This window comes from Perognathus longimembris, chromosome 19 (assembly GCF_023159225.1).
Source record: "Perognathus longimembris pacificus isolate PPM17 chromosome 19, ASM2315922v1, whole genome shotgun sequence".
In the NCBI taxonomy this organism is placed as follows: Eukaryota; Metazoa; Chordata; class Mammalia; order Rodentia; family Heteromyidae; genus Perognathus; species Perognathus longimembris.
The window spans coordinates 45,675,838-45,689,569 of NC_063179.1; the positions used below are offsets into that span (position 1 = coordinate 45,675,838).

Genomic DNA, 13,732 nt, shown 5'->3' on the forward strand with positions numbered 1-13,732 from the left:
CCCGCAGCTCTGCTCAGCTCCCGGCGGTCCTTGTGGGGGAGGCCCTCCCACCTGCGATCAGCGGGTGTGGTGAGGAGGAACAGGTCAGGCTAGACAACGGGAGATGGAAAAAATGAAACCCTCCAAGGTAAAGCCGTGGACTTGGGTGGACCCGAGAACAGCTGTGTCCGTGTGGTGCTGGCAAAGCTTTGTCCTAGCTCCCCGCAGGCCAGCCACCGTCCTCTCCGACCCACGCCACCTCTGCAACGTCTCAGACACAGAGGGGGCGGCACCGGCCAATCTGCAGATGCACGCCCGGCCATCACTGAGGAGAACCTACGGAGCGCTTTACAATCACGAGATGCTGTACACAGGTGAAAGAATAATCACGCACGCTGCCATGGCAACGGAAAAACGCATAGCAACTGAGAGGAGCGAAAGGGAGGTATAGATAGCTAGGTGTATTTCCGGTTTTTGTTTTTTTCCCCACTCCCTGGGCCCTAGCCACCTCAGAACTATCAATTTTCTTTCTTACTATCTGTAAAAAGGCATTTTCCATGTATACTGGTAAACAGTGGTATATAGGGTAAAAAAAGACAAACAACTACAAAAGCAATACTTGCAAAACTGTTTGGTGTAAATGAACTGAACCACTCATGGGGGGGGGAAAGGGAAACGGGGAGGGGGAGGGGGGAATGAGGGAGGAGGTAACAAACAGTACAAGAAATGCACCCAAGGCCTAACGTATGAAACTGTAACCTCTCTGTACATCAGTTTGATAATAAAAATTTGGGAAAAAAAAAGAAGGCATTTTCCTCAAGCATCAATTTTATTATTTCCTACCTTACCCCAAATTCTAGTTTGGCTTCCTACTGACTTTCATTATAACTTACAATTTCTATTCCTGACTAAATAGTTCTCCTTGGCAAGGAGGGGAGAGGCAAACGGATTGCAAGTTCAAGGCCAGCCGGCACTACAGAGAGAGACCCTGGCTCAAAAAGGAATAAAACAAAAACAAACAAACAACAACAAATAATTTTCTCATCCTGCAATGAATTGTCCCCAAGTAGCACGCCTTCTTTCAAGGACTCCAGGAGAGGGCTCTCTACCCCACAAACTCACACTCTGCCTGGAAAGAGAATTAAAGAGGAGAGCGAGGCCTCCCGGCCAGGCTGGGAAGCACTGCGGGCCGGGTGCTCGGTCATCTGATAGAGAGCTGCCGCAAGGAGAGGACGCCACAGATGCGACTCCACGCCTCACAAAGCCAAGCAACACCGCCAAACCAAACCAGCCTTCTCCACGCGCGGGGCCGGGCCCCCGTTCAGCCACCCCCAGGCCGTCCCGCCACCACGTGAGCCACGCCTCCGCTTGCGGATCCGGGCTGGTTAACTGAAGCTCAGAGGGTTTCTAGGATTTACCTGCCCTGACTGGCTTTGAACTGTGATCCTCAGGTCTCAGCCTCCTGTGTAGCTAGGGCTATAGGCCTGAACCAATGGTGCCCCTAAAAATTATTGTTATTATTTTTTTAAAGAATCTTAATTTGTAGAAAGAAAAATGCTTCAACTCTAGAGTGGGGACGCCTGATTATCAAGATGATGTGGTCATTTTTCCTAAATGGAAAGGAGTTTTAAGCACAGGAGACCTCTCCCCCTTCCACGACGGGGGGGGGGGGGGTGCTTTTAGAATCGAGTCCAGCCACCGGCCAGTGGGAGGCTCTCCCCGCTTCTCTGAGCACGGACACTCCACGAGACTTACTTTTGAGAACCTGTGTGAACATGAGGAAAACTGCCGTATTTCCACAGTGAAATCTTCGTCATTTGTGTCGTCCTCTTCCTCCGTCTCCATGTGATGGTATTTCTCTGATCGAGCTGCACAGAAATGGTCGGGGACAATTCCAATTACTCGGAGTTTGAGCTTTTAATTTAGATATTTTAATTACTTATTTCTGTATCATGTATTATGGGTCATGCATTGTGTTTAAGAACTTGTAGGTAGGAGGTTGGAAGGCTCAAAATTGGGTGTTTTTTTTTTTAAGCAAAGTAAAAGCCAAAAGATGTCTTATGTCAGATAATGCACGTACTATCAAAATAACTTGTGTCATCCTCGGATTCCAGTTGGGGAATAAATTCTGCCTTCTGTCTCAGCAAACTGTTCCAGTCTAAAGATCGGAAGAAGCGATGCTGCTTGACTTCATAGGCTCCACCTGGAAGAGGGGAGAAAGGCCGAGAGGAGAGGGTGAGTCACCCTCAGAGCCGTTCTTTAACACGTCCCCGCAGAGAAGACGGAACCGCACAGAAAGCAGAACTTTCCCACTCAACTACCAAGACTCAAAACATTTGTTCCCATCATCGGTCAGCAGGAGACGTGCTTTTGCTACCAGCAGTGTGTTAAGGCACAGTGTCTCCTTGTTAATGTTTCCATGACTTCCTCCATTTCTCAAAGGTTAATAATGCGGCCACTTAAAATCACATTATGCAGAACCTGGAGATCTGGACGGATGTCGGGCCCAAAGCAGGCGCCCTCGTTACAAACCCGGGAAAATTCTAACAAGGTGCAAAATGTGCTCGCAGCAATACTTCCTCTGGAGGTAAGGTTAATAATGATGGATTGTTCCTAAATACCATATAACGGATACCATTCGATTTTATTGGATTACTCATTAGCATATGTAGGAATTTGATTCTTTGGCTCGGGTTCTTAAGTAAGGGACCGATGGCCATGTTTGATAGATTTATAATGCATCCAATAAAAAAAAAAATCAATTTCTAAATTCAAGCTCCTCTTGCCAAAAGCAGCATAACAGCACAATTTGATGAGTTGTTTTAAATTCAGTTCATGATTTTTAAAGAGTAATTTTCAAGGGAAGGACTTATAGCAAATATTAACACTACGCTTCACATGACATAAAATCATAGCATGATATAAAAGTCACAGCACAAGATCCAGGCCCCAACCCTGCCCAGAGCACCACACTGTTCTTAAGCAAGAGAACAAAGAACAGATCCTACCAAAACACTAGGAGGAAAGATTTCTCAAAGGACAAACCCCAGGGTCCAAATCAGTGTGTCCCCCCCTCCCCCCTCCCCCCTCCCCCGCCCACCCTGCCCGCTAGGCTATCTCTTGGTTGGAATGGAAAAGCTTCCCTCTTGTAGTTGTCACTCATGCCTCCCATCCTGTGCTTTGTGGGACACAAAAGGAACAGCTAGATAGAAATGCAAGCTGGATGGAAAATGGGCTGGGGATTCTGTTCCAAGAAAGGATTCTGCCTGTGTCTTTCAAAGACATGGCTCCGTCTGTACTGGGCTCCTCTAGTACAAGACACGGATCTGGCTCCAGCCAAAAGAAATCCCGCCAAGGGTAACTGGAGCTCTGGGGACAAGGGGTGCACAGAGAAAAGAAAACAGAGGAAACTCACCCAAAAGGAGGGAGAGTGGATTCTTCTTTACAAAGCACTGGTCAAGAAAGAGAATCTAGAAGATATTCTACCCAGGTGTTTTCCCTATTTCTAGCACTCTAGTCTGGGGCAAATCATAACAGCTGCGTATTATCAGCTATGGTTTGTGGTCCAATCCTATGCCAATGCATCATATGGTATAGGTATCTAGTTTCCTTAAATTAAATCACAGAAAGGAACCCCCTCCCCAAAGTAGGCATCATCCACTTCATTTTTAAATGTGGTAACTAAGGGGAAAAAATCATACGGAGAGAGTAAGATGAGAGGGTTAAATCTAGGTACATTATCGAGGTGCTGACTGACTGCCACTCGTTGTTGCTGTACACGGTGGAAGGCATGCTGTAGTTTGCTCCCTCTCTTCTCTCCTGCACCATTTTGAAGTGGAGTCACGTTTGCCAAGCCGGGTTAATGAATCAATTCACCTGACCATTCCACAATAGGTCCGCACCGCCCACTCTAGTCCACTACGTATGTGGGTCCCAGTCAATGTCCCCAAAGGTCTGCCAGTGGCATTTTCTTCCAGTATCCAAGAGAGGCAAAGGCCAAGAGGACTTCATCCCCACACCAGGCAAAAGCACTGAGGTTTACACAGTCAGGCTCTGGCGTGCGGCTCCTAAGACACCAGACCTCTGGACTCTTATTCCGGCCATGGCTCCACCTTGACGACTAGCATTCCGGCGGCTGCTCACGTTGATCCAGAGAGGCACCTGTTCCCAGGAGAAGGTCTCGGATGGCGCCGTTCTGTCTTTCTTCCCCTGGGACTCTACTGAGGAGCAGCGCTCTGCTCCTGCTCTGTGGACAATGACAAATGGACCCTCCCCAAGCAGTCACAATCCCCTGAGGACCTACCATGGATTTCTTACCCTTTGGTCTTCTTGCCCCACTGAGAACTTGTGTCAAGGGAGGGGATGACCTCTGGTTCCAAGTATTGTTAGGAATATATTTGAAGATGTATGAGCTAAATACAAATTGCTCCTACAAAGATAGTTCTCATTGTAAGAATTCACCATGGAGGTAAGAGAAGGGAAGGAAGGGGAGGTGGACTATATCTCTTATTATGTCCTCGGTTCATACGCTAGAAACGGTTATGATTTTATTGTGTGTTTTTTTGGTGTGGATGGTACTGGAGATTGAGCCTAGGGCCCTGTCCACACCAGGCAAGCACAGTACCCTTTAATCCACATCACCAGTCCTTTGGCTACATATTTTGTTTTGGAGATAGGGTATCATTAGCTTCCCAGGATGGGCTGGAACGCGGAATCCCGTCCCTGCCTTCCTGCAGTCAGGATGAGAGAGGAGTGTACTCGCCCACCTGGCTCTTCACGAAGGCTTCTGCACTGACTCCTTACAGTAATTGTGACGGGTATATAATGTGCCCATCTTCATGGACCAGGAGGCTGAGGCTGAGGACAAGGAAGAGATGACTCAGGACCTCACAACGGGGATCCTGGTAGCAGTCACAGGTGAGCAGCTTTGAGCTCCAGCGGGCCGGGCTGCCCCTCCGAATGTAGTTCAAGGAGGACCAAGTCCCAAACTGCAAGCTATGCCTCGGCACTAATGCCTTCCCGCGAGTTTTCTCGTTCCATGGAAGTTTCTTAAACATCCATTTTGATCTTCACACCATTTTTCTCAGCCTCTCTAGTCTCTTGGGGCAGATGTGCATTTTCAGGTGCACTATTTTGCCCACTAAATGCGCATTAAATACAAAACACCGTGAGTGGCAGTGGCGTGGGGCGGGGGCGCTAGCCCCTCGGCCTCAGCCTCTGGGCCCTCTTGGGGGCTGTCAGGCGGGACTTGCTGGCATGGCAGTCACTTCTGGACAATGTTAAGAGCTTCGGCAGAGTCTTTTAAACGTCTCTTTTGGACTTCTGCTAGGGGGTTGTTCCTCAAGCTGTCAAAGCCTGAAACGGCTGAAAGTAGCAGTCGACAAGAAAATGTGCAAAGCAACAACTTGCAGCATCTGATACAGAAGCACGGTGTGCTGACCACCATGCAGGCTCCGTCTTGCTAAGTCAAGCCCAACTGAGAATCTAAGTATTCTTAGAGGCGAGAAAGCGGGTAGGAGAGCAAGCAGAAAACCCCTCCACACTGACATCTGAACAGTGTGAGGACAGAGGTTTTAAGAAAAGGTGTGTCCATTCAAATGTATTTTTGGTTAGATCTTAGGAGGCCCTCTCTCTGGGTCAGTTGAACAGAATATCTAAATAGATCTTTGTATTATCAGAGGGACAATCTTCAAATGCCACCACTTCTCATTTTTGGCTCCAGTGAATAAAAATCACTCCCTAAAACTGTGTCCCATATACAATCTTGACACCAATTCTTTGACAGCTACTTGAATCTCTTCATCCAAAAGCACATCTGAGTGCAGGTCACAGAGGATAGGAAATATCAAGTTTGCTTATCATTCCAGGCAAGTGGAAAAGCAAATAGGGTGGAGGCAATATAAAGGCGTGCAGTTAGATGGAAGGTAGTGTACCAAAACGCTGCTGGTATCTAATTATATGCCAAAAGAAAAGGTGAGGGCTTTGTTGAGATGCAGAAAATTTAAAATGGCATCACAGTATCACACCTGGATCTAAGAACCACACCTGGATAACCTCTTTGTATCCTCACAATGATCCTATGAGATGCTATTCTCCTCCTCACCCCTTTTGGTGCCAGTCCTGGGCCTTGAACTCTGGGGCTGGGAATTGTCACTGAGCTCCTTTGCTCAAGGCTAACACTCTACCACTTGAGTCAAAGTTCCAAGGTTTTGGTGGTTAATTAGAAATAAGAGTCTCAAGGACTTTCCTGCCCAGGCTGGCTTCCAACAGCAACTCTCAGATGTCAAACTCCTGAGTAGCTAGGATTATAGGCAGGAGCCACCAGTGTCCCACTGAGATGCCATTTCTAAAGGCTCCTTTTCCTGGAGCATGAGGAAATGATGAATGGAAAAGGCAGAAACCTACCACATGGCCATAGAGCTGATAACTCAGACCATTTGACCCAGTTTGTGTCCTCAGTCTTGATTTACACGGACTCAGTAAAGGCCCGTCTACCATTGGAAACGGGGGTGGCATGTAGAACTCCAGTAAGAGGTCTGATTCAAACATATCTCCTGGCTAATCCTTCATTTTAAACCTTCTTGGATTCTCTAATGCAGGTTGGGCATTTAGTCTTTGTGGACCAAACTGTTAGGACTAATCAACTCTGCCCTTGCAGGATAAAGACAGTCAGGGGCAATATTAAATAAATAAATGTCATTGTTGTGTTTTAGTAAAACAGGTAATAGGCCAGATTTGGCACATGGACTATAGTTGGGTAGTCCCTGCTGCATCCCCTGTTTACATTTGTTGTAAACTCTAGTATATCAGTCCATACCAACAACAGAGCCCCTAACAAGGATCTGTGGATAAATGTAGAAAATAATACAGACATTTGGAATGGTCATAAAGGGATTTTATGTTGGAAAAAGTATAGGAGGGAATTATTAAGCTTTTTTTCCTGATATTTCTGCTTAAATGGGGGTAGTAGGAGACAGTTTAGAGACTAGACTGTCCTTAAAGTCAACAATTTTTTTTTTTTTTTGGCCAGTCCTGGGCCTTGGACTCAGGGCCTGAGCACTGTCCCTGGCTTCTTCCCGCTCAAGGCTAGCACTCCGCCACTTGAGCCACAGCGCCGCTTCTGGCCGTTTTCTGTATATGTGGTGCTGGGGAATCGAACCTAGGGCCTCGTGTATCCGAGGCAGGCACTCTTGCCACTAGGCTATATCCCCAGCTCCTTTAAAGTCAACAATTTTTCACTGAGAAAAATAGTGGAGCCTGAGACAACTTCATATACTCAGGCAGCCTGGGGACTTCATGCTGGGATTTCTAGTCTGTCTACCCAGAGTATGTGAAAGAAAAGAAAACATAAAATGCTAATAACATAGTCAAGAGAAAGAACTGACAAGAAACGAATCCCCTATCTCCTCCATCTTGAAAGGCAGTGGTGTTTCACAGTCTTCCGAGGGTCACGGTACTGAGCACTATGAGAGGACAACAGAGTTCAACCCCAGGCTATCATTTCTAGTAATTAGTTTGAGTCCTGATAACCCATTTCTAAGCCTGTGGATATAACATGCTGGGTCAAATCCTTACGGAGCACATTAAAAACAAAAAAGAAAGGAGCATCACATATTTGAGCATCCGTTTCATGTCAGTGAAGATGTATGTTTTTGAAGACAGAAGAATTGCATATATTCTTGGGATTTATTCATGAAAGCAAATTAAGAATTTCTGCTTTGCAAAATACAAAAACAAACAGTAACTAACCCTGGTAATGTCTATGCTACTCTGAAGCAAACAAAAACACAGTACCAGATAATATCGTTCTGATGTGTTACGGCTGTCCTACACCAACTAACACATGTTGCCCATACAAAAACAAAACACGCGTGATGCCCCAGATCGTTCCGGAAGACATTATATCGGCATATTGGGGGGCGGGGGTGCCGCAGCGCCCGTGCTCTAACCTGTTCCCAGCCTCTCCAGGGGATTCTGCCTGAGCAGCAAAGTGATCAGATCCTGGGCATCCGGTGGTGGGGCCTCATCCTTTTCAGGCCAGTTGATCTCATCTAGAAGGAAGAAAAGTAGTTGATGCTCTTACTGCTCCAAGGGTGGTCCGGGTCCGCTACTACCCGGGCATCACCCGGCTTAGGAAAGCAGAGTCTGCATTTTAAGATCTTTAGTGGACTCCAGTGCACAGCCCAGATAGAGTAGTCTCTGTTCCACAGGACAGAAGTGCTATGGCTTCCCACAGGGCAGGGAGGAAACGTGCTAAGAAGAATTACGTTTTCACTTTTCTGGTTTATATTTCCATGGGCAGAACTGGCTCCCAACAAGTCGCCCCTTCTGGTTATTCAGAGGATTTCATAGAACAGAAACTAAACACCTGTGTTTCAGGTGCCTCCCTATTAGGGATCATCTAAGAGTGAAATTTCTCTGTCTCACTTTGCTTTGGCCACTGAGTTCCTCAGCTCCAGGAAACAAAAACTCATTTTGCGCACACACACACACACACACACACACACACACCCTTCTAAAGTCAAAGAAAAGGCCAAAATGCTAAGACTAAAAAGAGAAGAGGCATACTCAAAGTCATCATAATAATGGGAGTATATAAAATCTGTCATGAATATTAGAATATGTTCTTACTCTAAGAGAGGTCTTGCCTAAAGATAGGTGTGTGTGCTTGTGTGTGTGAAAATGCAATAAAAACATGAGTTATTTCTGTGTGCACCGGCCTGCAGCTTCCTCTGCTGCAGTTTAAATCAGATTTGGAAAATAAAACATGAATATGCATCAGAGCCGTAAGGCATCCCGAACAAAGCCAGCACTGGCTGCTTGTGTTAATTAAACAGTTGATTCCCCGTGCCATTCAGGCCTTGGGATGCGAGAAAGCAGCCTAGTTATAAATCCATAAAAAAACGCAGCTATTGTATAAAGGGGTTACTCTCTGCAGGCGATTCACAAATCTACTTTGTTAAAGTTTACAAATCTGCTTGGCTTGCAAAGTCAATGTTAGGAAGTACCATTGTGATTAAGGGGCTCAACCACATGCACAATGAATTTTTTTTTTTTTCCGTGTTCCATTGTGGACCCTGGGAACAGAGACCAGAATAGACCAGGGGTGGTTGATGGACATGTTAGGGCTGTCTGACCAGCTTTTGGGAAAAGCAGCCTTGTTCAGCTTTGCTTTGGGGAAGTTGACAAATTCAGCAGGTAGGGTAGTGATGGATACTATTTAATTATCATTTAGCTTTGCCACAAGCCCCATAACAATAGGAAGGGTCAGCTTGCAGGTTAAGATCTAAAGGTTATTGAATTTTAAATGAAAGATGAACAGCTGTTACAGAAATAACATTATACCATAACAACTACCAATGAAATCATTAACAATCTGTGGATTCAATTTGCTTCCTTCCCATCCTCATTATTTATTATTTGGTAGACATTTGTTATAGGGTTTATTACATTTTTTTGTTAATTTCTTCAGCGTGCCATTAGCCATTTTTCCCATTTATATAAATGTTTCCCACATTAACCTTTTTCCCCCTGGTACAACTTTCCTAGTAGAGAAAGGAAAACTGGATGACAATTAAGTCATTTGTAAATCCCACATCAATTTCTTTTGCAAAAAAGAAAAAAAAAGCAGTACATGATAAAAGTTAGCCACATCACCAAGCCATTTCTCAATTCTATGTTAACAAAACTTTCTCAGATCCGTTTTCAACACATATTACCCCTGAGATTATGCAAGTCAGTCAGGGGCTATGATGAGGGAGATCTTTTAATTTGTTGGCTCAACTGTTTGAGAAAGGTTAACATAATAGCGGTAAAAACTGTGACTCTCAACAGATTTACATAAAATAGCCATTCTGAACTACTAGCATCAAGATGAGCTCCTGATGATATTTACCACTGATGACTTGTCCAAATAGCTCCTCAGGGGTGTCCCCAAAGAATGGTACGCATCCAACCAGAAATTCATAGAGGATAATTCCCATGGCCCACCAGTCCACTGGCTTTCCATAGCCTTGTCTCAGGATCACTTCTGGGGCAATATATTCAGGTGTGCCACAGACCTAAAGACAATTGCATTATTAGAAGAACTGGGCTACTAGAAAGGAATTAAGATCAAGATGACCAAACCCCAATTATTTTGTCTAGCGAGCACCTGTTCAACCTTATAGAATCATATGAAAATGATCTTAACACTAGCAATTATAAATCGGGTGCCATAATCCTAGCTACTCAGGAAGCTGAGATCTGGATAGCAGTTCAAAGCCGGCGAAAACAGAGAAGTGGAGTTGTGGCTCAAGTGGTAGAATACCAGTTTTGAGAGGAGAAAGCTAAGGAACAGGGTTCAGACCCTGAATTCAAGCCCTAATCCCAGTGCGCGCAAACACACGCACGCACGCACACACACACGATTATAATACCAAGGCAAACTACTGATCCAGTGTTAAATTTTGGGTACTATTCAGTTTCAAATGGAGAATCTACCCTATTTGGTAGTTTTACCGACTTTATAATAGTAAAAACATGTATAATTTTTCAATTTAAAGCAATAGTGCATTTTTAATCAGTCACTACTGGAGATACTCATATAAGGAAGCCAATTCTTGCCCTGATTATTTCACAAACGCAGGACAGTGGAGATGTGTTTACCTTAAGTAACTTTACAATGAACAGATTGTGGGCACATGGTAATGAGGCATGCTTAAAGGGAAATGGGCCATGGCTCAGATTTTAGCATCCGTGATTGTACAATGCATCATGAGTTTCACAAGTACTCTACTGAGACTCCTGAGTTCCTTATAAAAACAGTTTTCCATTTGTCTCTCTCATACTCTCACTTGTGTGCAATTAGATCATTCGTCTTGCTAATAGACCATAATGCTGGGGGAGGAATGTAGAGGGAATGGACAGCTCAAAGAGGCCCAGGAGACAAATGGGAGTAATTTGTACTTTATTAAATGTAAGGCTTATACAGACATCTAACCCACTGGTACGAATGTGAAGATGGCCTCTACGAGTTTCATTGGCTCTCCCTCACTTTTTATTTCTCTGTGGAGTGAAACCGCCTCCAAGCCTACCTGTTTATCCAGGAACTCTCGCGCATCCTTCTCGATATGACCCTCATAAAGATTGGTAGTCATGCTCATTAGTCCCACCTTAGACAATCCAAAATCTGTCAGCTTGATGTGCCCCATGGAGGTAACCAGCAAGCTGCGGAGCAGAAGGACACAGAGAACGACAGTCGCGTCGAAGCCGCTTCCATTTACTCTAGGTTCCCCTCTCCCCTCATCAGTTTGTAAGACTATTCCGTACACTTATGACACAATCCAGACTAGAAAGAGAGGAAGTCACACCAAGATGTCAAAGGCCGAGGACAACTCATAGGGGAGAGAGGCCCGTCTCAGCTGATCTTTGCTGGAGCAGCATACACGGAAACTCTTAGGAAAAAAAAATCCAAGTGTGAAACTGGAACTCCTTTCCCGTTTTCACAATGAGGAATTAGAAAGGGTTTCCAGAGTGAGTAATTAAGATAAGCAATCCACCTTGGATTCAAATCAGAGAGAGATAAAGAACCTGCACAAAAATTAAGGAAAACAAGCAAAAGCAGCCCCCGACCTGTATTTCTTTTACATACAAGTACTTTGCATTTGAATATATCCTAAATGTTTCATGTTAAGTCAAGGGGATCAAATTTTAATAGCATATATAGGATTGTAGGATTGTAGCAGTTTATAATAATGAAAGGGATAGAGAGATTTAAAAAGCTAGTGGGAAGAAATCAAACAGTATTACAGATGGATTTTTTTTTCTGTTTTTGTTGAACTTTCCAAATGTTCTCAAATGAGCATGAGTCTGTTTTATCATGAAATTTTAACACGTGTAAAGTTTTTATGGAGTAATGATTTTAGAGGTCTCTCACCTTAGTGAAAAGTCTAAAATATTTCATAATTGGTGTCAAAATGAATAGCTAATCATTTGGGAAAAATGTTACCTTTGTATCTCAAATAAGACACCAAAATAAACTCCACAGAAATTAAAAATTGATAGATGGTGTGAGAAAACCACAGTATAACATCAAGTACATTATCTTAAAGTAGGGGTGGATTATGTAAGTATGATGTCAATTGTAGGAACTATCTAGAATTAGGTAGTAGTCTTCTATGTTGCTATTCAGAAGTTCACATCATTAAAAAAATATATTTTCCTAAAAAATAACTCTTATATAGCCAACCTTTTCTCCCATTTCTCATAATTCTTTGAAAATAACCACATATTCTGTAGAGAAAGGAGATTCACATTTCCCCAATGTACATACTTGTCTGGTTTCAAATCTCTGTGTACAATTCCATAGTTATGCAGGTATTCCAAAGCCAAGACAGTCTCAGCAAAGTACATCCTGGCCATATCAACAGGAAGAGGACCCATGTTTTTCATCAAGGTAGCACAGTCTCCCCCTAGAAGACATAGGATAAAGGCTTAGTAGGTGCAGTGCCAAGCTGGATCAATGAAGACAAGCGGTTTAGATTGCAGAATTGCAGGATTGCTTTTATTCATAAGCATGCCATATTCATAAGTGGAGACTGTGTTGAGTAATTATGTTTCCAATTAAGACACAGAGTAGAGAAAATAAAGATTTAAGATGCTGTACTCATAACAGCAGGTTGAGCTCTGAAGTGAAACTGGATTCAAGAGCCATGAGCATCCTTTGACAGCAACAATTCAAAAACCATCAGTGTAAAACATGGGTTCTGGCATTAAGCTGCCTGCGTGTGGGTTATAAATCTGTCTCGGGCAGGGAGCTCACAGGCAAACTTGTCCTGGCCATCCTGGCCGTTTCATCTGTAATACCAGGACAGCAATGACGTCATCAGTTACAGGATTATTGTGAGGATTCATTGAGATAATCTATGTAAAGAGTTTAAGATATAATAGTCCAACACATATCACACATGTTGACTGTCAATTACTGTTGCTAAAATGACCACAATAACCAAGTGTCGATGCGGTAGAAAGGACTACGAATGCAAATCAGGCGAGCTATATCATCTCCTACCCATCCCTCAGTACCCAGCAGGCTCCTTTCTCACGCTTCACTCAGCTGCGATGAAAAACTTCAAAGGACATTATTCTTTGCTTGAGTTTTATAGTTTTGAGACTGTGTGCAAACAATGACAAGAGCTTAAGCTGGATGCTTAGGAATTTGTTTCGCTTTAGCCAGTCTTCAATGTGTGTGTGCCCCCCCCCCCCCTACACTCTTTATGTCAGCAAGTCATAGCCACTCAAAGTCTCAGAAACATAATGGAAAAAGAAAGCTGGAAATGGGATTACTGGGAGTATTTAAAATGGAGACCATGCACCACTTTGGAAAAAAAAGAAGGAAAGAAAGAAAAGCAAAGCTGATAGTCGGTAGTTGAAACCAGCAACCCTAGTGCTCAGGAGGGCATAGTGGTACATGCCTATAACTCCAGCATTTGGGAGCCTGGCAGCAGAAGTTCTAGACTTTGAATTCAGTCTGGGCTAAAAAGCAAGACAAAGAAACAGGAGGTGGATGGAAAGAGACAGAGGGAGGGGGAGAAGAGGAGAGAGGAGCGAGGAGGGAAGAGGAGGAGGAATAGGAGGAATAAGAGAAGGAGCAACAGCTAAAAATCAGAAAGACTGTTTAGATTTCCAGAATGTTTTTCACAGATTCATTTTTCATTTCATTGGAGAGATTGTAAAGGTTACATTTTTAATTCAGTTTTAACAAGTGATTATA

The 13,732-nt window shown here is 44.0% G+C and overlaps 1 protein-coding gene across 1 annotated transcript in view; it reads right to left on the reverse strand.

The window, feature by feature from the left end:
- Positions 1-13,732, reverse strand: part of LOC125367601 (microtubule-associated serine/threonine-protein kinase 4-like) — a 258,812-nt gene that overhangs the window by 24,377 nt on the left and 220,703 nt on the right. Inside the window, exons 15-20 of the mRNA XM_048368270.1 lie at positions 12,293-12,431; positions 11,055-11,187; positions 9,875-10,040; positions 7,929-8,030; positions 2,060-2,182; positions 1,735-1,847 (exon numbers count right to left, since the gene is read on the reverse strand). Of these exons, the coding sequence (XP_048224227.1) occupies positions 1,735-1,847; positions 2,060-2,182; positions 7,929-8,030; positions 9,875-10,040; positions 11,055-11,187; positions 12,293-12,431 (776 nt within the window). The remainder of the gene's footprint in view (positions 1-1,734; positions 1,848-2,059; positions 2,183-7,928; positions 8,031-9,874; positions 10,041-11,054; positions 11,188-12,292; positions 12,432-13,732) is intronic.